The sequence below is a fragment of the Pyrus communis genome, chromosome 11 (genome assembly GCF_041283825.1).
Source record: "Pyrus communis isolate YQ-2024b chromosome 11, ASM4128382v1, whole genome shotgun sequence".
In the NCBI taxonomy this organism is placed as follows: Eukaryota; Viridiplantae; Streptophyta; class Magnoliopsida; order Rosales; family Rosaceae; genus Pyrus; species Pyrus communis.
In genome coordinates, this window is record NC_142575.1 from 24,764,781 (window position 1) to 24,784,784 (window position 20,004).

At 36.3% G+C, this 20,004-nt stretch overlaps 1 protein-coding gene and 1 long non-coding RNA gene across 4 annotated transcripts; one reads left to right on the forward strand and one right to left on the reverse strand.

Annotated features, from left to right (window-relative positions):
• The first annotated feature begins 1,863 nt into the window (after positions 1 to 1,863).
• On the forward strand, positions 1,864 to 5,683 carry LOC137742889 (zinc finger CCCH domain-containing protein 20-like). Of its 2 annotated transcripts, none has more exons than XM_068482833.2 (5): positions 1,864 to 2,878; positions 4,422 to 4,595; positions 4,760 to 4,820; positions 4,936 to 5,159; positions 5,289 to 5,683. In XM_068482833.2, the coding sequence occupies exons 1-5, from the start codon at positions 1,898 to 1,900 to the stop codon at positions 5,385 to 5,387; spliced, it is 1,539 nt and encodes a 512-aa protein (XP_068338934.2). In that variant the 5' UTR covers positions 1,864 to 1,897; the 3' UTR covers positions 5,388 to 5,683. The 2 variants fall into 2 exon arrangements, with proteins under 2 accessions (XP_068338934.2, XP_088536194.1); XM_088680068.1 differs by having other exon boundaries at positions 5,248 to 5,352.
• Positions 5,684 to 6,291: 608 nt separating this feature from the next.
• Positions 6,292 to 9,551, reverse strand: LOC148693151 (uncharacterized). 2 transcript variants are annotated; one of them, XR_015953490.1, is made up of 2 exons: positions 8,249 to 9,551; positions 6,292 to 6,951 (listed from the first exon to the last, which is right to left on the reverse strand). It is a non-coding gene; the product is annotated as an uncharacterized LOC148693151 (long non-coding RNA). The 2 variants fall into 2 exon arrangements; XR_015953491.1 differs by having other exon boundaries at positions 6,292 to 6,962.
• Positions 9,552 to 20,004: the final 10,453 nt, after the last annotated feature.

Sequence of the window (20,004 nt, forward strand, 5' to 3'; positions counted from 1 at the left end):
CCAACTCGGCCCGTGCCCACCCCTAATATATATAGATCACTAGATTACTAAAGGATAAACATATTAATTGACAGTGTCAACAACGGGAGGAGGCCTTAGTGATGGAGATGGACATGCAGATGAAAAGTTACTTGAAAGACAGCAATGTTGGTATTGTCATCGGAGTAGTGACGCCCACTGACAGCAATGTTGGTGTTGGAGTTGGAATAGTGACGCCCAATGGCACTGCCAATCACGAACATGCTGCTCAGGTTCTCCTCCCTCCCTCCCTCCCTCCCTTCCTTCCCCTCCCTTTCTCCCCTTTCATTTTCCAATCAATTAAGTTCATTAGTTCCCCTATACCAAATTTCTATATGCATCGTTACCAACTCATTTTTCCAACTTTCAACCTTCAGCCCTTGCTCAAGTTGCGGATCGCAGCCTTGTTTTTGTTGCATATCAATTTATGGAAGGTGCGTGTGGTTACTCTGAAAGACGCAAGGCTATTGCCTGTTGGTTGGCTGTTTTGCTCGTTATGTTACATTATTTTTGTATGATTCTAGTGCATATACGGTTGTGCAGTAGAACGTAGTTGGGAGATGAACAAGATAGATACAACTGAGCATGCAATTCCAACTAGGTACTATTGCTACAGGTGTCGTCATCTGGTCACTGTGGATGCCGAAGTCGAAATCAAATGCCGTTTCTGCCAAGACGGCTTCATCCAAGCATGCGAGGGTGTTAACTCTTGCTACCTAACCATGTCATCCGAATATGAGCATTCTGAAAGTGGTTCGGATGGAGAGGTGTGCACCATTTTAATTTATCCTTTGATCAAACTTTCCTTGTCTTAGCTCTTAAACAGCCGTGGAGCCAGGTTAAGGGTTGCCTTGTAGCCCAGGTAGTTTTCGGTAAAAAATAAAATTTTACATGTAATTTTAATTGATTTTCGAATATAACCTACCATATATTTAATCACCAATCCAAATTCTCTAAGTTTAACTATATAAAATTATATAATACAGTTTACAAATCATCTATTTTTCTTACATCATGTTTCTCATCGCTTATTGTACATATATAAATTTGGATTTGTTTCAATTTTAACACGTATTTGTTTAATTACAAAAACTTTTGGCTCACTTTGTAAATTTTTTTAAGCTAGCTAATACTATGAAAAATACAGTATCAAGTTTCTTTATTTATAAAGATTTTAATTTTTAAGCTAGTCCACTCGGTAAAAAATTTCTAGTTTTACTATTGCTCTTAGAACAAATATTTTCTTCTTGTATTCATTTATCATTCATAATTTCAAAACTTCGAAGTAATTTGGGCAATTAGAACATTAGCATGGAAATATATAAAGATTTGTTGTGAATTTATTCGGAGTTTTCTATTTTATATTGTTTCTTTGTTCCATTTATTTTTTTGTTGTCTTATGTTTAGGAAATACTAAGCGGAATCTCTTTAAAATTAAATATTTATGAACTCTATAATACTTTATGTTTTTTTTAATACTATTTTATAATATTAATATGAGAATTAATATTAAACTGTAAGTTGATAGAGTGTGTACATAAAATCTTCTTAACATTTCTTTTCTATGTTTAAAAATTATTATTGACATTTCAAAAATTTTATTGTGTACTCCTTAATCTAGCCACAGTTCTCTTAACCGCGGTACGAACTGGAGCAGCACCTCCTAAAATTAATGTTAACCATTGGCCGAGAAACTCCCCGTACGGTACTCTTAACCGCGGTGCGAACTGGAGCAGCAGCTCCTAGAAGTTCTAACCCAACCACGGTGCCCCATTAACCCAACCACGGTTCAAAACCCACTTTATAAATTCACACCTCACTCACGTTTCCCCAAAGACCGCCATCCACCCCAAAAGGAAAATAAAAACCCACCAAAAAAATGACGCTCGGAGAACTGCACCGTCCCAATCCAACGGTCCACGTCCCTCCGTCGCTCCCACACGATGATTCGACGGCCGACATGTACTCACCGTCTCCCCTGAGCGGCAATGCAAACGGCGCTGACTTCAACAGCCCTTACTACCTCCACGAAGCCCTAACGACGCTCCAGTGCTACTTGCCTTCCAACGAGACCGACCTGGACTCCGACTCAGATATTTCCGGCCGCGAATCGGACGCGCCGATCGACGCCTACTCCTGCGACCACGTCAGGATGTTCGAGTTCAAGGTCAGGAGGTGCGCACGTGGCCCGTCACATGACTGGACCGAGTGTCCGTACGCCCACCCGGGGGAGAAGGCCAGGCGCCGCGACCCGAGGAAGTATCACTATTCGGGTACGGGCTGCCCCGATTTTCGAAAGGGTCATTGCAAGAAGGGCGACGCGTGCGAGTTTGCGCACGGGGTTTTCGAGTACTGGCTCCACCCGTCTCGCTACCGTACTCAGCCGTGCAAGGACGGCACCAGCTGCAAGCGGAGGGTTTGTTTCTTTGCTCACACGCCGGAGCAGCTTAGGGTTTTGCCTCAGCAGAGCCCCAGAGGCGGAGGCAACTCCCTCAACGAGGCCGAGTCGTATGACGGCTCGCCGCTGAGGCAGGCGATGGAGGCCGCTGCTGCTTCGTGTGTGAAAACTATGCCTTTCGTGTCCTCCCGGCCGGAAGAGTCGCCACCGGTATCTCCGATGAGCGGGCCTCTTGGGTTGGGCTCTATTAACGAAATGGTAGCTTCGCGTAGGAACTTGCAGTTCGGAAAGGTCAAGTCTTTTTCCTCTTCTCGGAATGTTCGGACGGGGGGATCTTCTGGGTTTGGGTCTCCAGTCTCTCCAGGGTTCGGGTCACCATGCGGGTCCATGGTCCGACCCGAATTCTCCAGCCTGCCTTCAACACCGACCCGAGTCCCGTCCCGTTCCGGAATTAGTTATTTGGTAACTAATAACTAATTTAATAACATTATTTTTCACCTACGAATTTTTTTTATAACTTACATTACACGCTTCTTAAGATATTGTACGCTTCTTAAGATATTGTGAACGCGTTTAAAAATAAAGAAAATAATTTTGAATGAATGAATTGTATTATTGTTAAGTTATTGCGAGACACTAATTAAAAAAAAAAAAAAGATAAAAAATACTGTTATAAGGATAAAAATATCACTGTTACATTTAATTTAATGCATTATTTTGGGTTGTTTTTAAAGTTTTTGTTTGAAGGGTATTTTTTTTTTAAGTTTATAACATCAAAAAATACTATTTATTTTATTGTTGGTTTTATGTATAATGAGCATGTGCATAATGTATTTTTTGAATTATGACCTGTTACGTGTGATTTATACGTTTTAGATATATTTATATGTGTAAATTGACAAAAAGAAAGTTATATATTTGATCTAAATAAATAATTTTAGATCATACTAAAAGAAACGTTATATAATAAAATCAGTCTTTATAGGATTTGCATTAAAAAAAAAATTTAATAAACAACTGAATGAATTTCATTATTCTCAGTTTATTTTGAGGTAAGCTCACATTCATTTATTTTAATTGAGATAATATTGTTTGTTAAAAAAAAAATCATTTGACAATTAATTTAATTGTGTGCGAAAGATTTTTTTTTATAATCGGTCTTACATCCCTATTAAGATGTTTTAAACGTGTTTAAAAATAGAGAAAATAATATTGAATAAACAATTGATTTAATCTTATTATTACTAATATATTGTGAGGTATTAATTAAAAAAATACAAAATATTAATTATTAAAAAAACACTGTTAAATAACGAAAATACCTCTACATTATTTTGAAATGCTTTTGAAGTTTTTTTGTATTTGAGGTATTTTTATCCAAATATTTTGTTGAAGTTTGTTGACATAAAAAAATATTATTCATCTTTTGTGTTGGCTTTATATATATAGAAGAAATAAAGCAACTTAATCCACACAATAAAATTGATCTCGGTAGAGTAAATAATATTGAATGAACAGCTGAATCCACATTATTATTTGTATTTGAAAGATTTTTTTTAAATGCTTTGAACGTGATTAAAAATAAAGAAAATAATGTTGAATGAACAACTAATTGAATTAAATTATTGATAACTTATTGTGAGGTAATAATTAAAAAAATTTAAAAAAATTATTAAAAAAATATTGTTAAAATAACAATATTTCTGTATTATTTCGAGATACCTTTGAAGTTTTTTATTTTAGGAGCATTTTATTCAAATTTTTTTGTTGAAGTTTGGTGACATCAAAAATACTATTCTTCATTTGTGTTGGTTTTATATCAATATATATAATCTATGAGATGCAATTTGAAAAATAGACAGTTTGGATTATTAAAAATCGATGTAGTATGAATCTCACAACTAATCTTTATTTTTATAAATAAAAAAATAGGATTCATTTCCTTAAAGATTTCATATGTAGATAGATCACTAGATTACTAAGGGATAAACGTATTAATTGACAGCCTCGACAGCAGGAGGAGGCCTTGGTTATGGAGATGCAGATGCAGATGAAAGGTTACCTGAAAGACAGCAATGTTGGTGCCGTCGTCGGAGTAGTGACGCCCACTGACAGCAATGTCGGAGTCGGAGGAGTAGTGACGCCCAATGGCACTGCCAATCACGAACTTGCTGCTAAGGTTCTCCCTTCCCACCGCTCCCCTCCCCCCACCACCCCCCGCCCCTCCCTCTCCCTCCCTTCCTCCCTCCAATCAATTAAGTTCATTAGTTCCACGATACCAAATTTCCATATGCATCGTTACCAACTTATTTTTCGTATTTTATTTCAACTTTCAACTTCCAGCCCTGGCTCAAGTTGCGGATCGCAGCCTTGTTTTTCAAAGCTGCACATCAATTTATGGACGGTGCGTGCGGTTACTCTAAAAAACGCAAGGCTATTGCCTGTTGGTTGGCTTTTTTATTTTTCTCGATATGTTACAGTTATTTCTGTATGATTCTAGTCCATATACGGTTGTGCAGCAAAGGATAGTTGGAAGATGAACGAGATAAATACAACCGAGGAGGCAATTCCAACTAGGTACTACTGCTATAGTTGTTGTCATCTGGTCACTGTGGATGTGGAAGTCGAAATCAAATGCCCTTTCTGCCACGACGGCTTCATCCAAGCATGCGGGGGTGTTAACTCACTCTACCTAACCATGTCGACCGAATCTGAGCTTTCTGAAAGTGGTTCAGATGGAGAGGTGCGCACCATTTTAATTTATCCTTTGATTAAACTTTCCTTGTCTTAGGTCTTAAAACAAATATTTCGTTTATCATTCATAATTTCAGAACTTTGAAGTAATTTGGGCGATTACAACTCTTGATTGCAGGCCGTCGTTGACGAGCAACGGCATGTGATACGGGTATTGGTCTTGAGCTTCTGTCAGCTGGTTTTTATCCATGGGATCGGAAGGTTCTCTGTTTTCTAATAAAAAAATAGAAAACTTTTAATTCTCAAAAAATGATTACTTTTAAATAAGTACTGTTAAGTAAGATTAAAAGCTAATTTTAGTCGATTGACTCGTATCTAAATCAGATTAAAAACTAATTTTAGTCGTTTAACTCGTGTTCAAATCATCATTTATATTTCAGGTCATATTTAATTTCTTTTATGTAATTCACTATGTTTTGCCTTCCTATATTACCCCTAAATGTTGCTATTAAATGGTTTCTGATATATTTTTTTTAAATTCAAAATGAGCATCCGCCATTTAAAGATGCAACATCAAAGGATACCTTGATGGCTTGACTTTTTTCATGTTGTAATTTAGGCATGATGACGTGAAAAATCTTTCCGGGCACTATAATCATGGAAGAAATTAAGCATAAGTTAGGCAAATTCAAAATTAGTTCTAATAATGTGGAACATACCAAGAAGGTCGAATAATTAATTATAGGGGCACAATGGGAACAAAAAGAGCCATTAAAGAGTTCAAAAACAACAAAATATGAGTTATACTAATCATAACGACATGGAGGAATATGATCAAGGCTGCAATGTTAAAATGGTCAGTGAGTTTTACTTACCGGATCAATTTAATCCTTATGTTTTCAATTTAGTCATTTTGATCATTGTGTTTATTTTCGTTAGCCAATTAAGTACATTTTTCCAAATTATTTGTTTGATTTAAAATATTTAAAAATAATATTAAATTAAAAATTAAAAGAAAAATTATTCCCAACTCTCCGACCTCCTCCCCAACATTATCTCCCCTCTTTTATATGCCACGACCTTAATCATTTTTCATATTAGAAGTTTTATCCCTTATATGTGTTATGTCTCATTGATTTGTGTTTTTATGTAAAGATAAAGTGTAATTATATCTAACATAATTTTTCTTATGAATTTTTTAAAAAGATTAAATGAAATATTCTTAATTGGTGATAAGAGATAAACATGAGGGCTAACTTAGTCGTATGTCTATAACACAAAAACCATTTTGATATTTAAGCCTAAGATCAAATATCTAATCCTACACCAGGTCTTAATGAAAAAATTAGAACTTAATGTGGATCCTATTACTCACTAGAACTTCTACTGCAGGTTACTTCATCAGAGTGGATCCTGTTACTCACTAGCTGCGGCATCGAGACTCTGGCATCGGCTTTTGATCAGGTTTCCTCCCCACTTAATCCTCGCTACGCATTAATTGGTATGCTGTTGGCAATTGTGGCTGTACTAGTTTGCATCTGCGAGCTCCTTCAAAATGCTATAAAGGAAAGAGTTGTATTGAGGAGGCGGGGAATGCTATGGTGTTTTCACTATCCACCTCCAAATAACATGCTTTTTGGTACATTCCCTGAAATTTTTGGATTAGTTCTTGCCATTGTTCAATGCATTTGCTCAGCAGTGCAGTATCATTTCAGCCGTCGCCATGCTACTAGTCCTATCAAACTGTCCCCCTTGCCTGTCGTATTCGCTTTCAGTTTGGTTGTTTCAAAATTAGTTCAAAGTCGGAGGTGCACCGCTGATGACACCCTTCAGAATGGTACCTAAGCAAAGACTGGATTCAAGTGAACATCCAAAATGATTCTAAAACAAAAAGACCGACCGCAGAATTTTTTTCCAACTTATTATGAAAGCTCATACATAGCTTGTGTGTAGAAATAGATATCATTGTTCAACAAATTATCATTTTCTTTTATGTTTAGCAGTATTAATTATTGGGAGAATTAATTAATTAAATTCTGCAGAAGATTTTGAATTCTAAAATTGTCCGATCACATCCTAGTCATACAAATTGAGATGATTGCCTTAAACCGGATTCTCGTATGTCTTCTTTATCAATCCCGAAGACGTCAAACTAAATTAAAAAAATCATTTACTACTGCAATTTAGTAGTATTTCTTTTTGTTAATAAATAAAAGATGTTAAATTATTGCTAGTTCATTTTAAAATTAAATTCATTTCTCATTTTCAGCGTAAATAATATCATTTATTAAAACAAATTAAAAAGAGAGATTTCGACCAAAAAAATTAAAAAAAAAATAAAAAGAGAGGTTGCCACTGTTTTACTGCCAGTATTCCTTCTCAATTGTAAGATAGAGAATTTAAATTCGAATCTCGTAGATAATGAATTTAATATTAAATTAGATTGCCCATTAAACTTAGCCAAAACTTTCTTCTTCCGTAAAATATATCATTGTATTAAAAAAAAGTTAGTGCTAGAACTTGATATGCATACATTCCCGATGATCTGAAAAATGAAATAGAAAAAGAACTTGAAGTAAACAATTAAACAAATAAATACCTACCACATCAGGTTCATGCTTAGGGATGGACAATGATTATGGCAGACGGATAATTGTTATTATTTATCCATAACCGTTTATACTCATACCCGCATAACCATTTATCCGTTGGGTATTTGTCTAAACGTATCCACAATCGTTTATAAATGGTTAACCATACCCATAATCTCGTACCCATTTAACCATAACCACTTAGTACCTGTTTATCCATTTATCCATTTTTAACCCGTTTATCCTTCTTTTTTTACCATTTACCTCTTTTTCACATGTTACATATTTTTTTAACAACTTGAAAATTAAAAAAGAAAAATTTGTCATTTTGACAATTGAGGAGGCTACATGTTTTTTCAACACAAATATAATATGTTCCAATTTGCTGCAGAAAATCTCATCTGACTGTTATGTTGGCATATGGATCTAATGGATCATACCCATCTGCATCATATATTAATTGTCACCAAAATTTGAACAACTGAATTGAACAAAAATCTTAGAGAGAGAGAGAGAGAGAGAGAGGGAGAGATAGCTTGTTGCTTACATGATAATCCGAAGGAGTTGTTGAGAGAGAAGATGAAAAGCAAGAGCAGGTTCATCTTTTCTCCAAATTAAAAATTTTCAATTGCACTGCTCTATCATATATCCAGACACATGCAGTGAGATGATATATGCTCAAACTGGGACAGAGATCCCAGCCGGATCTCTCCCACCAAGTCTTACGGATGCTGAGATCCGAACTTTTAAAATTTGATCTAACGGTTACAAATCCTTCAAACTGTGCTAAGTCTATATTATATTAGCTACAGAAACCATGCATTATAGTCCATAGCATTGATTTAAGTTTTGTCTGATAGGGAACATAGTTTGTGTTAATTTTACATATATAAAATAAATAGATAAACAGTTATCTGTTTATAACCGCGGTGAATACCCATAACCATCCATTTAAATTTTAAGTGTAAACGATTATACCCATAATCTTTTATTTATCTAAACCATTATCCATATATATAACCGTGAAATTTAAATAGACGGTAACCACAATTACCCATAACCGATGGGTATTTGCCTATCCCTATTCAGGCCATAGCATGACGGAAATGAGGTGAGGACTGAGGAGGGCTCTCAATTGAGCATCCATCTTCTTCCAGGGACTATATTTACAGATGGCGTGTCACAATTGGCAAAGGGAAGCAATTTTGTACCTTTTAAGTCTTGCTCCGTTGCTGGCTGTTTAAGATCTCAACCGCCTTGTCTGGTTGTCTCTATTGTCACCGGGGCTGTTGATCGTGTTCCCCTACTTTGGGTTCGATATTCTGGCGGAGGATTGGAGCTGGACTTGAGCTTAGAAGCAGCAGACAAGCTGAGACGAGACAAGCTTGTAGCGCTTTAGCTCGAGACGGCGCTGGGGGTTTCTCAGGGAGAGGAAAGAAGGTACTGACTGCATTTTATCATGGAGGGCGTGAACGTTAAATGAGTATATGGCAATATCCATCTGCTGTTACATACATTGTGTGTGAACACAATCCTCTCTTATTGTTTATTGGTCGACCAATCCCCTCTTATTTGGATTACTCTATTATTTCGTGACTGACTTGTGTTGAATGCAACTCATGTCTATATGACTTGCGTGGGACCCCTCTCTCACCGTTGTGTGCGAACAACACAATGTTCTCTCATTTGGATGACTTTACTATTATTTTTGTCCAATTGTGTGCCGTGGGATTGTGTGTCGAATTGTGTTCCCCAGCAGCTTCCTCGTTGTGTGTGAACACAATGTTCTCTTATTTGGATGACTTTACTATTATTTTTGTTTCACCCCGCACCCCAGCAGCTTCCTCGCTCTTTCTTCCCTCCGTCTACAACACGTTATTTGGATGACTTTATTACCCCTTCAGTTCCTCCCTCTTTCCTCCCTCTTTCTTGCAACAAGATATTTGGATGACTTTATTACGCCCTTCAGTTTCCTCACTCTTTCTTCCCTCCTTCTCCAACACGTTATTTGGAATTATTTTTTGAAATATGCTATCCACACACACCTATTTTTACTTCTCACACACTCCTTATTAATTTCTGTTCGTTGATCTTCGTCATTTCATCCCATCTGACGGCCGAAAATTAGAAAGGTGTGTGAGAAGTAAAAAAAAGGTATGTGGATATCACATCTTTTTTTTTTGTTGCTATGTACTGTGGACCCGACCTGTGGGACTCTACTCTCACTGTGCAACCCCAGTTTCCTCGCTCTTTTTTTACTCTGTGTGCAACACGACTAAGCTATAAATAATATGGTTTAAATTTACTGTGATGAGAATCAAATTTAAAATTTCTTATTTATCAATGAAGAATAATATCACAAACCGTAATATTAGCTGGCTACAACATGCTATTTAAATTACTTTATTATTTGTTGAGTTGTATGTCGTGGGACACCTCCCTCACCATGCAAGCCAATGGATACTGTTATCAGAGCAGTTCCACCGTGGGCTATTGCTCGATGGACTAGCTCTCAAACAGGGCCAGAGAGCCCGAGTGGGGAGGTCTAGCGTGTGCTGGTGATGGAGCCCGAGCGGACCCAAGGGAGAGGCCCGGCAAGAGTTGCCAGCCCTAAGGCCACGTGACGCAAGGCTGACGTCTGGGCAACGTCAGACACATTTTATATATTTTTTTTGCATCAGGCGCGTGCACTTCAAGTGCGTGTGGGCGCACATTGTTCGACACAAATTCAGAGCTGGGGCCTGCGACACTTTTATAAGATATTACCGTTGGGGAGGCCATGTGGCATCCCCATGTCCGTTGGATTTCAACGACTATATTTTATAGACCGTTGGATTTCCAATGTTAAAAAATTAAAAATTAAAAACCTTATTTAATTTCATCCGTTAGATCTGAGATCAACGGTCCACGTTATTCGACTTTATAAATAAAAAAAACAGTTTAAAATTATGAAATGTTACTGTTGTGCCACATGGCACAATCTGGAGTGTTGAAATTCAAAATTTTTTTAATCCAACGGCAGAGATTAATTATGTGAATAAAAATTTAAAAAAAATCCGAAAAAAAGTTTGAAAATTTTAAAAAAATATTTGATTTTATTTTTCTATAAATACCTTCACATTATCTTCTACTTTACACCACAATTTCGTATTTTCTCAACTAATTTCAACCACATTCCTATCTTTCTCTCAAAGTTTCAATCCAATTTTTTTTCCAACAAATTGACTAATGATGAAGGTACGAATTGGACGCTTTTTAAAGATGTTGCGTTGTGTACTAGCTGGGTTGAAGTTACTCATGATCCGATTATGGGTAATGAGATGCAATTGCGAGCAAGGTTCTAAAAAACGCTAGGCGCTAGTCGGGTGGGGGGCTAGTGCCTAGCGCCTAGGCGGCTAGTCGGGATCTAGGTGGGCGCCTAGATGGCCTAGGCGGATTTAGATAAATTTCTTGTATATCTCGTAAATAAGTACACATAAAAAAATTATACTTGTATGAAATCCATAAATAAGATAATAAAAGAATGATAAAATAAAAATAGTATCCAACAAGTGTTCAAAATTTAAAAGCACATTAAACATATATGCTATATAACTTAAGACATTTTAAATGGTTATATCTTATTTTTGAAACATAAAAGTAAAAATCCCACCAAAAACCGGTCTGAAAGTTTAGCTTGTTGAGGTCAGAAATCATAAAGAGACAATTATGGAGAGGTGCATGCATCCTTCCTTCACCATTTCATAAAGCACACCACACGTGATCCCTCCCTTCCACCCATAGTCCCATCACTCAAATTAGCCTAGAGACTCCCAAACCATTTTGACAAAACCGGAAACATTATTATTTTTTTTTTATTCTTTCCATCACTCAAATCAGCCTAGAGACTCCCAACAGCCTAGAGACTCCCAAACCATTTTGACAAAACTTGAAACTTTTTTTTTTTTTTTATTCTTTCCATCATTCAAATCAGCCTAGAGACTCCCAGACCATTTTGACAAAACCGAAAACTTTTCTTCTTTTTTATTCTTTCCTTCTCCTCATCGTCTTCGTTATCTTTCTGTTTCCTCTTCTTCAGTTCTTCTTCTTTTTTTCCGTTTTCCTTCTGTAAATTCTCCCTTCTTTTTTTCCTCTTCTTCTATTTTGTGCTGTCAAGTTCCTTTTCTTCGGTTGATTTAAGAAAGGGAGTCGCAAAAGCTAAGAAGATCGTGGTGCACAGAGAAAGGGAGTCGAAGTGGTGAGAAAGCTTTTACGATTCTAAGTATGTGTTTGGAATTTCTTCCTAGGAAACCATTTCACTTCGCCTAGACTGCCGCCTAGACCGCCCAGGCCGCCTAAGAGTGCCTAGGCGGACGCCTAACAGCTCCCCAATTTTTCTTAACGATTTGGACCTAATCGGATTGGCACACCTACGCCCAGCGCCTAGGCCATTTTTTAGAACACTGGTTGTGAGAAATGTGGAGTCTTATTCATACCAATTATCTTGAGAAAATTGGTGGGGAAAGAACCAAAGAATCGATGTCTAGTCGTTGGAAATTACTTAGCCAATCGTTTAGTATGTGGAGAGACGCCTTGGCACAAGCTAGTAGTAATCTTTGAAGTGGGGAAAATTTAGTGGATCAAGTAACAATATATTATTTATTTGTTTGTACTATACCCAAATTTACATTACCTACTTTGATTATAATTATTTCTTCTCTCGCATTGTGTAGGAACTTCAAGTACAAGCTTGGTATAATGGCAAAACCAAAAGCAAAAACAAATTATTCAACCGGTGGGAATGTTGGAATATTGTCAAAGATTGTCCTAAATTCAAAGTTGTGCCTGTTGGTCCTGAAGTTTTCATGAACAGCACCCCTCTACACTCTACGCCCAATCATTCCTCATATGTTCATGAAGATGACGCAGAAGAAGTGCCCGAAACGTTCCCCCCTAAACAAGCGTCGGGGTCGACCTGTTATCCAATTAGGCATCAAGGTAAGAAGGCTTCAAAGAGAAAAGGGAGTGCTTCAAACAATGATTATGCAAAGTATATGGAAGAACTTGCTCACCAAGGTGAATTGAGTTTGGTACGGGAAATGGCTAAATTTGAGGCTGATAAGGATAGAGAGAAGGCGAAAGCTACAGCTGTTGAGAAAAAATTTCAAGCTAATGAGAGAGAAAGAGAGCTACTTAGGCAAGAAAAAGGAACAAGTTAGAGAAAAGAATGGCTCAACGAGATCGTGACATTATGAACATGCCTTTAGAAGGGAAGTCTCCAAATTCTAAATATTTTTGGAAGTCGGAGAAAGCGGACGTGGTGCGAAGGAGGTGTGCAAGAGAAGCGAGAGCAAGTGGAGATGGTCCTAGCACGACAAGAGAAGATCATCCTAGCACCACAAATTGGTTAGGTGATGATGATCCATTCACGAGCCCATAATTTTCCAATCACTTTGGGTTGCACTTTATTATTTATTGAATAGAGTGCTTTATGTTATTTCCAATTATTGAATTTAGTACTTTATTTGAAATAAAGTAAATTTATTTAATTTGGTAATTTATTTATACTAAGAGAATCTTTATTCAAAGGATATAAACACACCAAATAAAATTACATAAACATACCAAATAATAAAAAACTCACTAAATGAACTAAAAAAACACACACCAATAAAATTACATAAACATACCAAATAATAAAAAACTCACTAAATGAACTAAAAAAAAACACACCAAATAATATTACATAAACATACCAAATAATAAAAAAACACACTAAATGAACTTAAGTATCTTGAGTGAGTTTCAATTCCCACTGGTGCTCTATTAAGTCAATTTGCCGGGCATTGTGCATATATGGCCTTTGAAGTGCAGTATATCGTTGAATGAGTCTTTCATTGTAACGTCCATCCCTTTCTAATGACTTGTGTTGCACGGGTTATCCATGCACGTCATCATGATGGATCGAAGTGACTCTAAATCAAACATTTTGGCAACACCACTTGGAGGATACCAAAACAACGCTCTACATCCTTTTTGCACCCCTCTTGACAGCTTGCAAAGTGTTTTTCCTTTGCACTTCATGGACATGGCACTGTTTTGACAAACGATGACCACCTTGGGTAAATGTTGTCTGCTAGGCAGTATGGCCATCATACTTATGTTCGTTGACCCAGTACATGACTTTTGGTGTTTTTCCTTACAGAACATCGTTGAACACTGGGGATTAAACAAGGACATTGAGGTCATTTTGAGCTCCTGGAACCCCGAAAAGGGCGTGCCAAATCCATGTATCAAAAGATGCCACCGCCTCCAAAATGATACTTTTTGCTCCTTTTATGTCCCCATAAGTGCCTTGACATGCACTTGGATAGTTTTTCCAGGTCCAGTGCATACAATCGATCCTTCCAATCATCCCAGGAAAACCTCGCATCGCGCACTTCATCAGAAGCCTTTGCAAGTCTATCTCAGTAGGTCTCCGGAAGTACTTTGTGGTGTAGATAGATTCAATTGCTCCGCAAAACCTCATCAGGGACTCAAGAATGGTTGATTTCCCCATCCTTGCTATCTCATCCACTTGGTCTGCAGATGCTCCATATGCAAGCATCCGCAAGGCATCATTAATTTTTTGCTTAGGAAGGAGATCCATAACACCAAAAGCATCATTCTTTTTCACACAGTAAGAATCATGGTTGTAAACAGAAATCATGATTTTGTTGAACAAATGTCGTTCCATTCTATAACGACGTCTAAAGTACGTATTAGGGAATGCACTGTTACAGACAAAATAATGGTCCAAGAGTTCCGTACCTCGTCGTTGCCTGCTTCTATCAAGGTTTACGGAACAGCTGGGCCTGCAGATCTGAACCACAGCTTGGATGACTTAACGGGAATGTGAGGCTTTGGCCATTCTTGCTTCGTCATCTCTCCTTTTATGCTCATCACCATCTTCCATCTCATTTTGGGCCGCTTGGAGATTGAACATTCATTTTGATTGGTTAAACAATTCTTCCTCTTGCTGATCGATTTTCCACATTATCCTTGAAGAAGAAGACATTGTAAGAAGGAAGCAAAAACTATGAATAATGATAAAGATCTTGAGAAAATTGGTGTGAGATTTTTTAGGATGGATGGTGGATTATATGGAGGATTCAGAAAGGATTAGGTTGTAGATAATGCCACGTGGCATGCCGTCATTCGTTAAAAATTTGATCAAAATCTATCCTCAAAGATTGTAAACAGATTGTGACACATGGCGTGACGTGATTGGTTAAAAATCTTATCGAAAATTTATCCTCAACGATTCTGAAAAGGTAACGACACGTGTCACGATAGCATTGGATAAAAATCTTATCGAAATCCATCACCAATAATTGTCTTTCCGGACAATGACACGTGGCGCAACGAGAACGATTAAAAATCTTATTTGAAATTACAAATTAAATTATTTTGTATTATTTTATAAATAAAAAAAATACTAATATTTTATTGTCTATTGCCAAGGCTATTTAGTGTAGGGGTGGAGATGCAAAAGGCAGTCATTATTCATTAAGGGCAGTTACTGTTCACTGGGTGAATTAAATAGCGAATAACCCAATGGGCCTTTGCAATGGTGGAGTTGCTCTCAAATTACATGTTTACCGTGAGACGCACCCACGCAAAACTCCTCCCACCCCGTATAGCCCTCCATTTTCCTCACTCTCTTTTATTTCTTTACCCTCTATCTGCAATACGTCTCTCTCTAACCTCTTCCTCGTTCTCTTCGTCGAATCCACACCGAGACCACCACTGTCGCCATGTTGAATGGTGAACAACAAGAAAACGAGAGCGACACCGAGTTCCCTTAGGGCTTGTTTAGTATCCTACTCAAAAACTTGAATTGGTCTTAAAACTAACTTTTAAGAACATTTCTTAGAAATAGGTTTTTTTTTAGGTTTCAAAAACGTGTTTGGCATTGAACTTAAAAACTATTTTTGAATCTAAAAATTTGAAAACTTGTTGGTTTAACTCTTGAAAACAATATTTTTTTTTTCCAATCATGTATTTGTTTCAAGATATACAAAACATATGAAATTAAACCTTAAACATACTAGTTTCATATCCATGTGCTAATAAAACACATATATGCTCGATAATCAAATTAAACTTCAAGTCTTAGATAATAAATATTATATTAAAACATTCTAGAAAACCAATAAACTTTGAGACTAATTGTTATTGATGTAATCAACACATTGATCTGGCTATGTGGTCTCTAACATCATTCATAACATTATCGTCATTCAAATGCATGGTTTCTCCTTCTTGATTCGCCCCCGAGCTTTTTTCATCTACCACATCAACATCATTGTCTTCAAATTGTTGAAACAAAGTATCATTCCTTGATTGCATTCTAATGAAATTGTGCACGGCACAACATGCAACGGGAATGTATCTTTGCTTCCTAATTGGATAATTTGGCATCAACTTTAGAATAGGAAAACAATTCTTAATAAGGAGAGACAGACCAATTCAAAGATAAGTTATAATATAATTTGTCTTCTTTGACACAACACAATCCATCCACATTTCCAAAGACAAGTCATAACTATCGTCTCGCTTGGATAGATAACCTTCACAGAATTGTCAAAGATGCACACCGTGTGCATTGTCACTGCTTACATTGTGATATGTACTTTATTGCAATTAGAACCCAAGTATGAACAAGAAAATGTCTTTAAGACCAAAAGATTGATATTCACTTTCACACACTTCCTACTTAAAAAGAAATTCTTTAGTATTTTCTGTAGTACATATTATTAATGTTAAAACTCAGGCAATTACTAAAGATAATAAACCAATATCCAATCTTTCTGCATAAATATTAAGTTCACTAAATTTGGTGTTACCAGGTCAAAGAAATAGCATCCTATTCCTATGCCAATACATCAAGTCCGATACTACAAATGGTCATTGTGACTAACAGTAACAATGATCATAACAAGTCCGATACTACAATTCCACAAAAGACAAATGGGTGGAGACTATACAGAAGTAAACCACAAGTGAATATATTTACATTTCGAAAGTTGTTAAAAGTTCAATGCCAACAAAAAAGACCTTTTAATCGAAACAAACAGAGAAACCACTAGTGTACCCAAGAATTAACCCATCAAATTACCCAGAAAACCAAGAAAAATCATATCAATACGTTTTTTAACAAAATTGAAGAGAAAAAAATTGCAGGGCCTCCAAGTAAATCCCAGATAAACGCATAACTCCAAGTAGATTCCAAGTTCGAGTTTTCCATACCTCGAATCGAAGGTGGCGTTGCATTTGCTACTCCAAAACTTGATCCTATAAATTGAACTTCCTTCTTCAACCTAACATCGAAAAATAGGTATATTAAGCATCCTGTCATCTCAATGAAACACCCCTATACACTATGCACCACATTCAGAAACCCAATTTCACACAAATCAATCAGTAAAACCTTCAATAACAGATAATAATTCCCAATTTTTCCAAATTTTGTAACATTTTCCCCCAATTTTCCCAATAGTTGCCTAATTCTAAAGAAACCCAATAAACCCAGCTGCAACAGATATCTGAAACCACCAATAAAAACACAGAATTGACCAATTATACAAACAATCAAACATTCATGCAATTCAACACAAACAAATAATATAGAAAGCAAGAGAGAGAAAGCAGAGAGAGAGAGAGAGAGAGAGAGAGAGTTACAGGAAATTAAATCTGAAATTGGAGTCACAAATACCCAAGGTGAAAAGGGTCTCTTCGAATTGGATTGAGGAATTGCAGTATCCAAGACCCAGAAACTCGAAAAAAGGGATTACCTATTCGTCTTTATTCTTGGTCGTTTGTCATTGGTGAGGCGCAAGGCTTGCTCGTGGTCTGCGCAGCGCAACTCAGACCTCCATCGTGACACACCGACACAGGATACAAATTCGTGAAAAACAAAAAAACCCTAAAACCTGATTTTTGTTGTTTTCAAGTTATAATGGGCTGGTTTTAAAAAAAATTTAGTCCATTTTTGAAAAATGGGCCTACCAAACAGGTTTTTCTACCTTAAAACTTAAAAATTGTTTTTAAGTTAAAAACATCGGACTCAAATCCAATACCAAACAAACTTTTAATCTCTCCCTGTTTCGCTGCACAGACGCCACCATCACCACCTCGCCCACTCCTGCGAGCATCAGCACCACCTCCGTCCGTCTCTCCCAGTTACCAACGCGGCCACATGATTGGATTTATAGAGGGCATTCCGGTGGCATTTTTAGAGAAAATCATTCTTTTAATATGGACTCCCACATAGAGAATGACTTTTCATTCTCATTTCGGTGGCATTCAACTGAAAAGACACAAAAGAAAATGTTAAGAGTGCTTTATCTACGTCTATAGTCACGGATTGCAGATAGTGTGCAAAAATTGATGTTATAACATAAACAAGATCATTTTAAAGTTTAATTTAGGCTTTAGGGAGTTTACATTGGAAAGAACATAGCTTTTGACCTGATCACAACATCAGCATGGAAATAAAAGCAGGGTATCCAAACTCCTCCTGTACACTCATCTAGAAAGTACTGAATCTTACGGTGTCAACTATTTTAGATATCACAATCTAATTGATGAGTACAAATTGTATTGTGTATTTTATCCCCAAGACTACATTCTCTTGTGATATTTTGGACTTAAATGAAAGAAATTACATGGTTTTTGTACTTTAAAGGCGAACTTAGTAAGATGAAAAAGTTCCTATTATTTTCTTTAATGTTTAGTCAAATGTGCTGCTTGAGTTTTATGTGGTACAAAAGTAATGTCTTTTACCAATCAGTTGAATTAGTAAAACCATTTGGGTTTGGCATATTGTCCATGTGTCATGCAGTTAGTGATACCTTTCCACCATGTAACAACATTTCCACCCCTAAAAAGCTCATTGGCAATAGTTAATTCAATCCACCCAAATAAATATTAACTGCCTATAATGAATAGTAACTGTTCAAGTGTATCTTCATTTCTAAACTGAATTTCTTAGACAATTCGTATTAATATTGTGTTTTTTTTAATAAAATAATAAAAACTAGGGTAAAGTACAAAAAAACTACCTCAATTATTGGTGTCACGACACTTTCATACCTCATCTTTTAAAATTGACAATGTCATACCTCATCTTTAAAATTTGGTCCAATGTTATACCTTCCATTACTTGGTCATTTACTTTTCAATTAAATGCTGACGTGGCTTGATTCGAAGCCCACTTTCTATTAAAAAATTAATAAAATATTATTAAAAACTAAAAAACAAAATATTAAAAGAAAAGTTAAAAAAATTTAAAAAAAAAAAATACGCTCAATAAACCCCCCCCCCCCCCCCCCCCCCGCGCCCCCGGCGAAAGAAGAAGAAGAAGGAGGTCATGAAGGTTTCCCGATTCTACCTCAATGGGATCTAGGTTTGTTTTTTTTACTCCTTCTTTTGCAGATTCGGGTCTTTTTTTTTTATTTTTTTCTTCTTCTTCTTCTTCTTCATCCTCCTTCTTCCCCCTTCTTCCCCCTTCTTCTTTGGCAGATTTGGGCTTTTTTTTTTTTCCTTCTTCTTCTTCTTGTTCTTCCTCCTCCTCCTCCTCCTTCTTCTTCTTCTTCTTCTAGGTTGCAGATTTGGTTTTTTTTTTTTTTCCTTCTTCTTCTTCTTCTTCTTCTGGGTTGCAGATTTGTTTTTTTTTTTTTTTTTTCTCTTCTGCTTCTTCTTCTTCTTCTTCTTCCTCATTTTTTTTTCTGGGTTGTAGAAAGGGGACTGGAAGGGGACTGGAAGGGAGAAGAAGATGAAGATGGGGGAGAAGAGAGAGAAGAGGGGCCGGGGGGGGGGAGAGGTTTTTATTTTATTTTTTTTTAACTTTTCTTTATTATTTTAATATTATTAAATTATTAAATGATTTTTTTTAGTTTTTAATAATATTTATTAATTTTTTAATAGAAAGTGGGATCCGGATCAAGCCACGTCAACATTTAACTAAAAAGTAGACGGCCAAATAACGGAAGGTATAACATTGGACCAAATTCTAAAGATGAGGTATGACATTGTCAATTTTAGATGATGAGGTATGAAAGTGTTATGAAACCAATAGTCGAGGTAATTTTTTGTACTTTACCCTAAAAAATAATTTTAATTTTAATTTCGGATAAGATTTTTAACTAATCTTGTCACACCATGTATCATTATCCGAAAGTACAATTTTTTGTGAATAGATTTGTGAAATTACATAAATACGACAAAATAAATACAAATTACAACCCAGAGTGAATGGAAAATTATGGGTACTGATTTCAC

What these genes read in the sequence shown, in the direction of transcription:
- LOC137742889 (XM_068482833.2), top strand. Translation starts at nt 1,898, where the DNA reads ATGACGCTCGGAGAACTGCACCGTCCCAATCCAACGGTCCACGTCCCT. An exon ending in GTTCCGGAATTAGTTATTTG is followed by an intron (nt 2,879 to 4,421) that starts GTAACTAATAAC and finishes ATTAATTGACAG; the next exon opens with CCTCGACAGCAGGAGGAGGC. An exon ending in AAAGTGGTTCAGATGGAGAG is followed by an intron (nt 5,160 to 5,288) that starts GTGCGCACCATT and finishes TCTTGATTGCAG; the next exon opens with GCCGTCGTTGACGAGCAACG.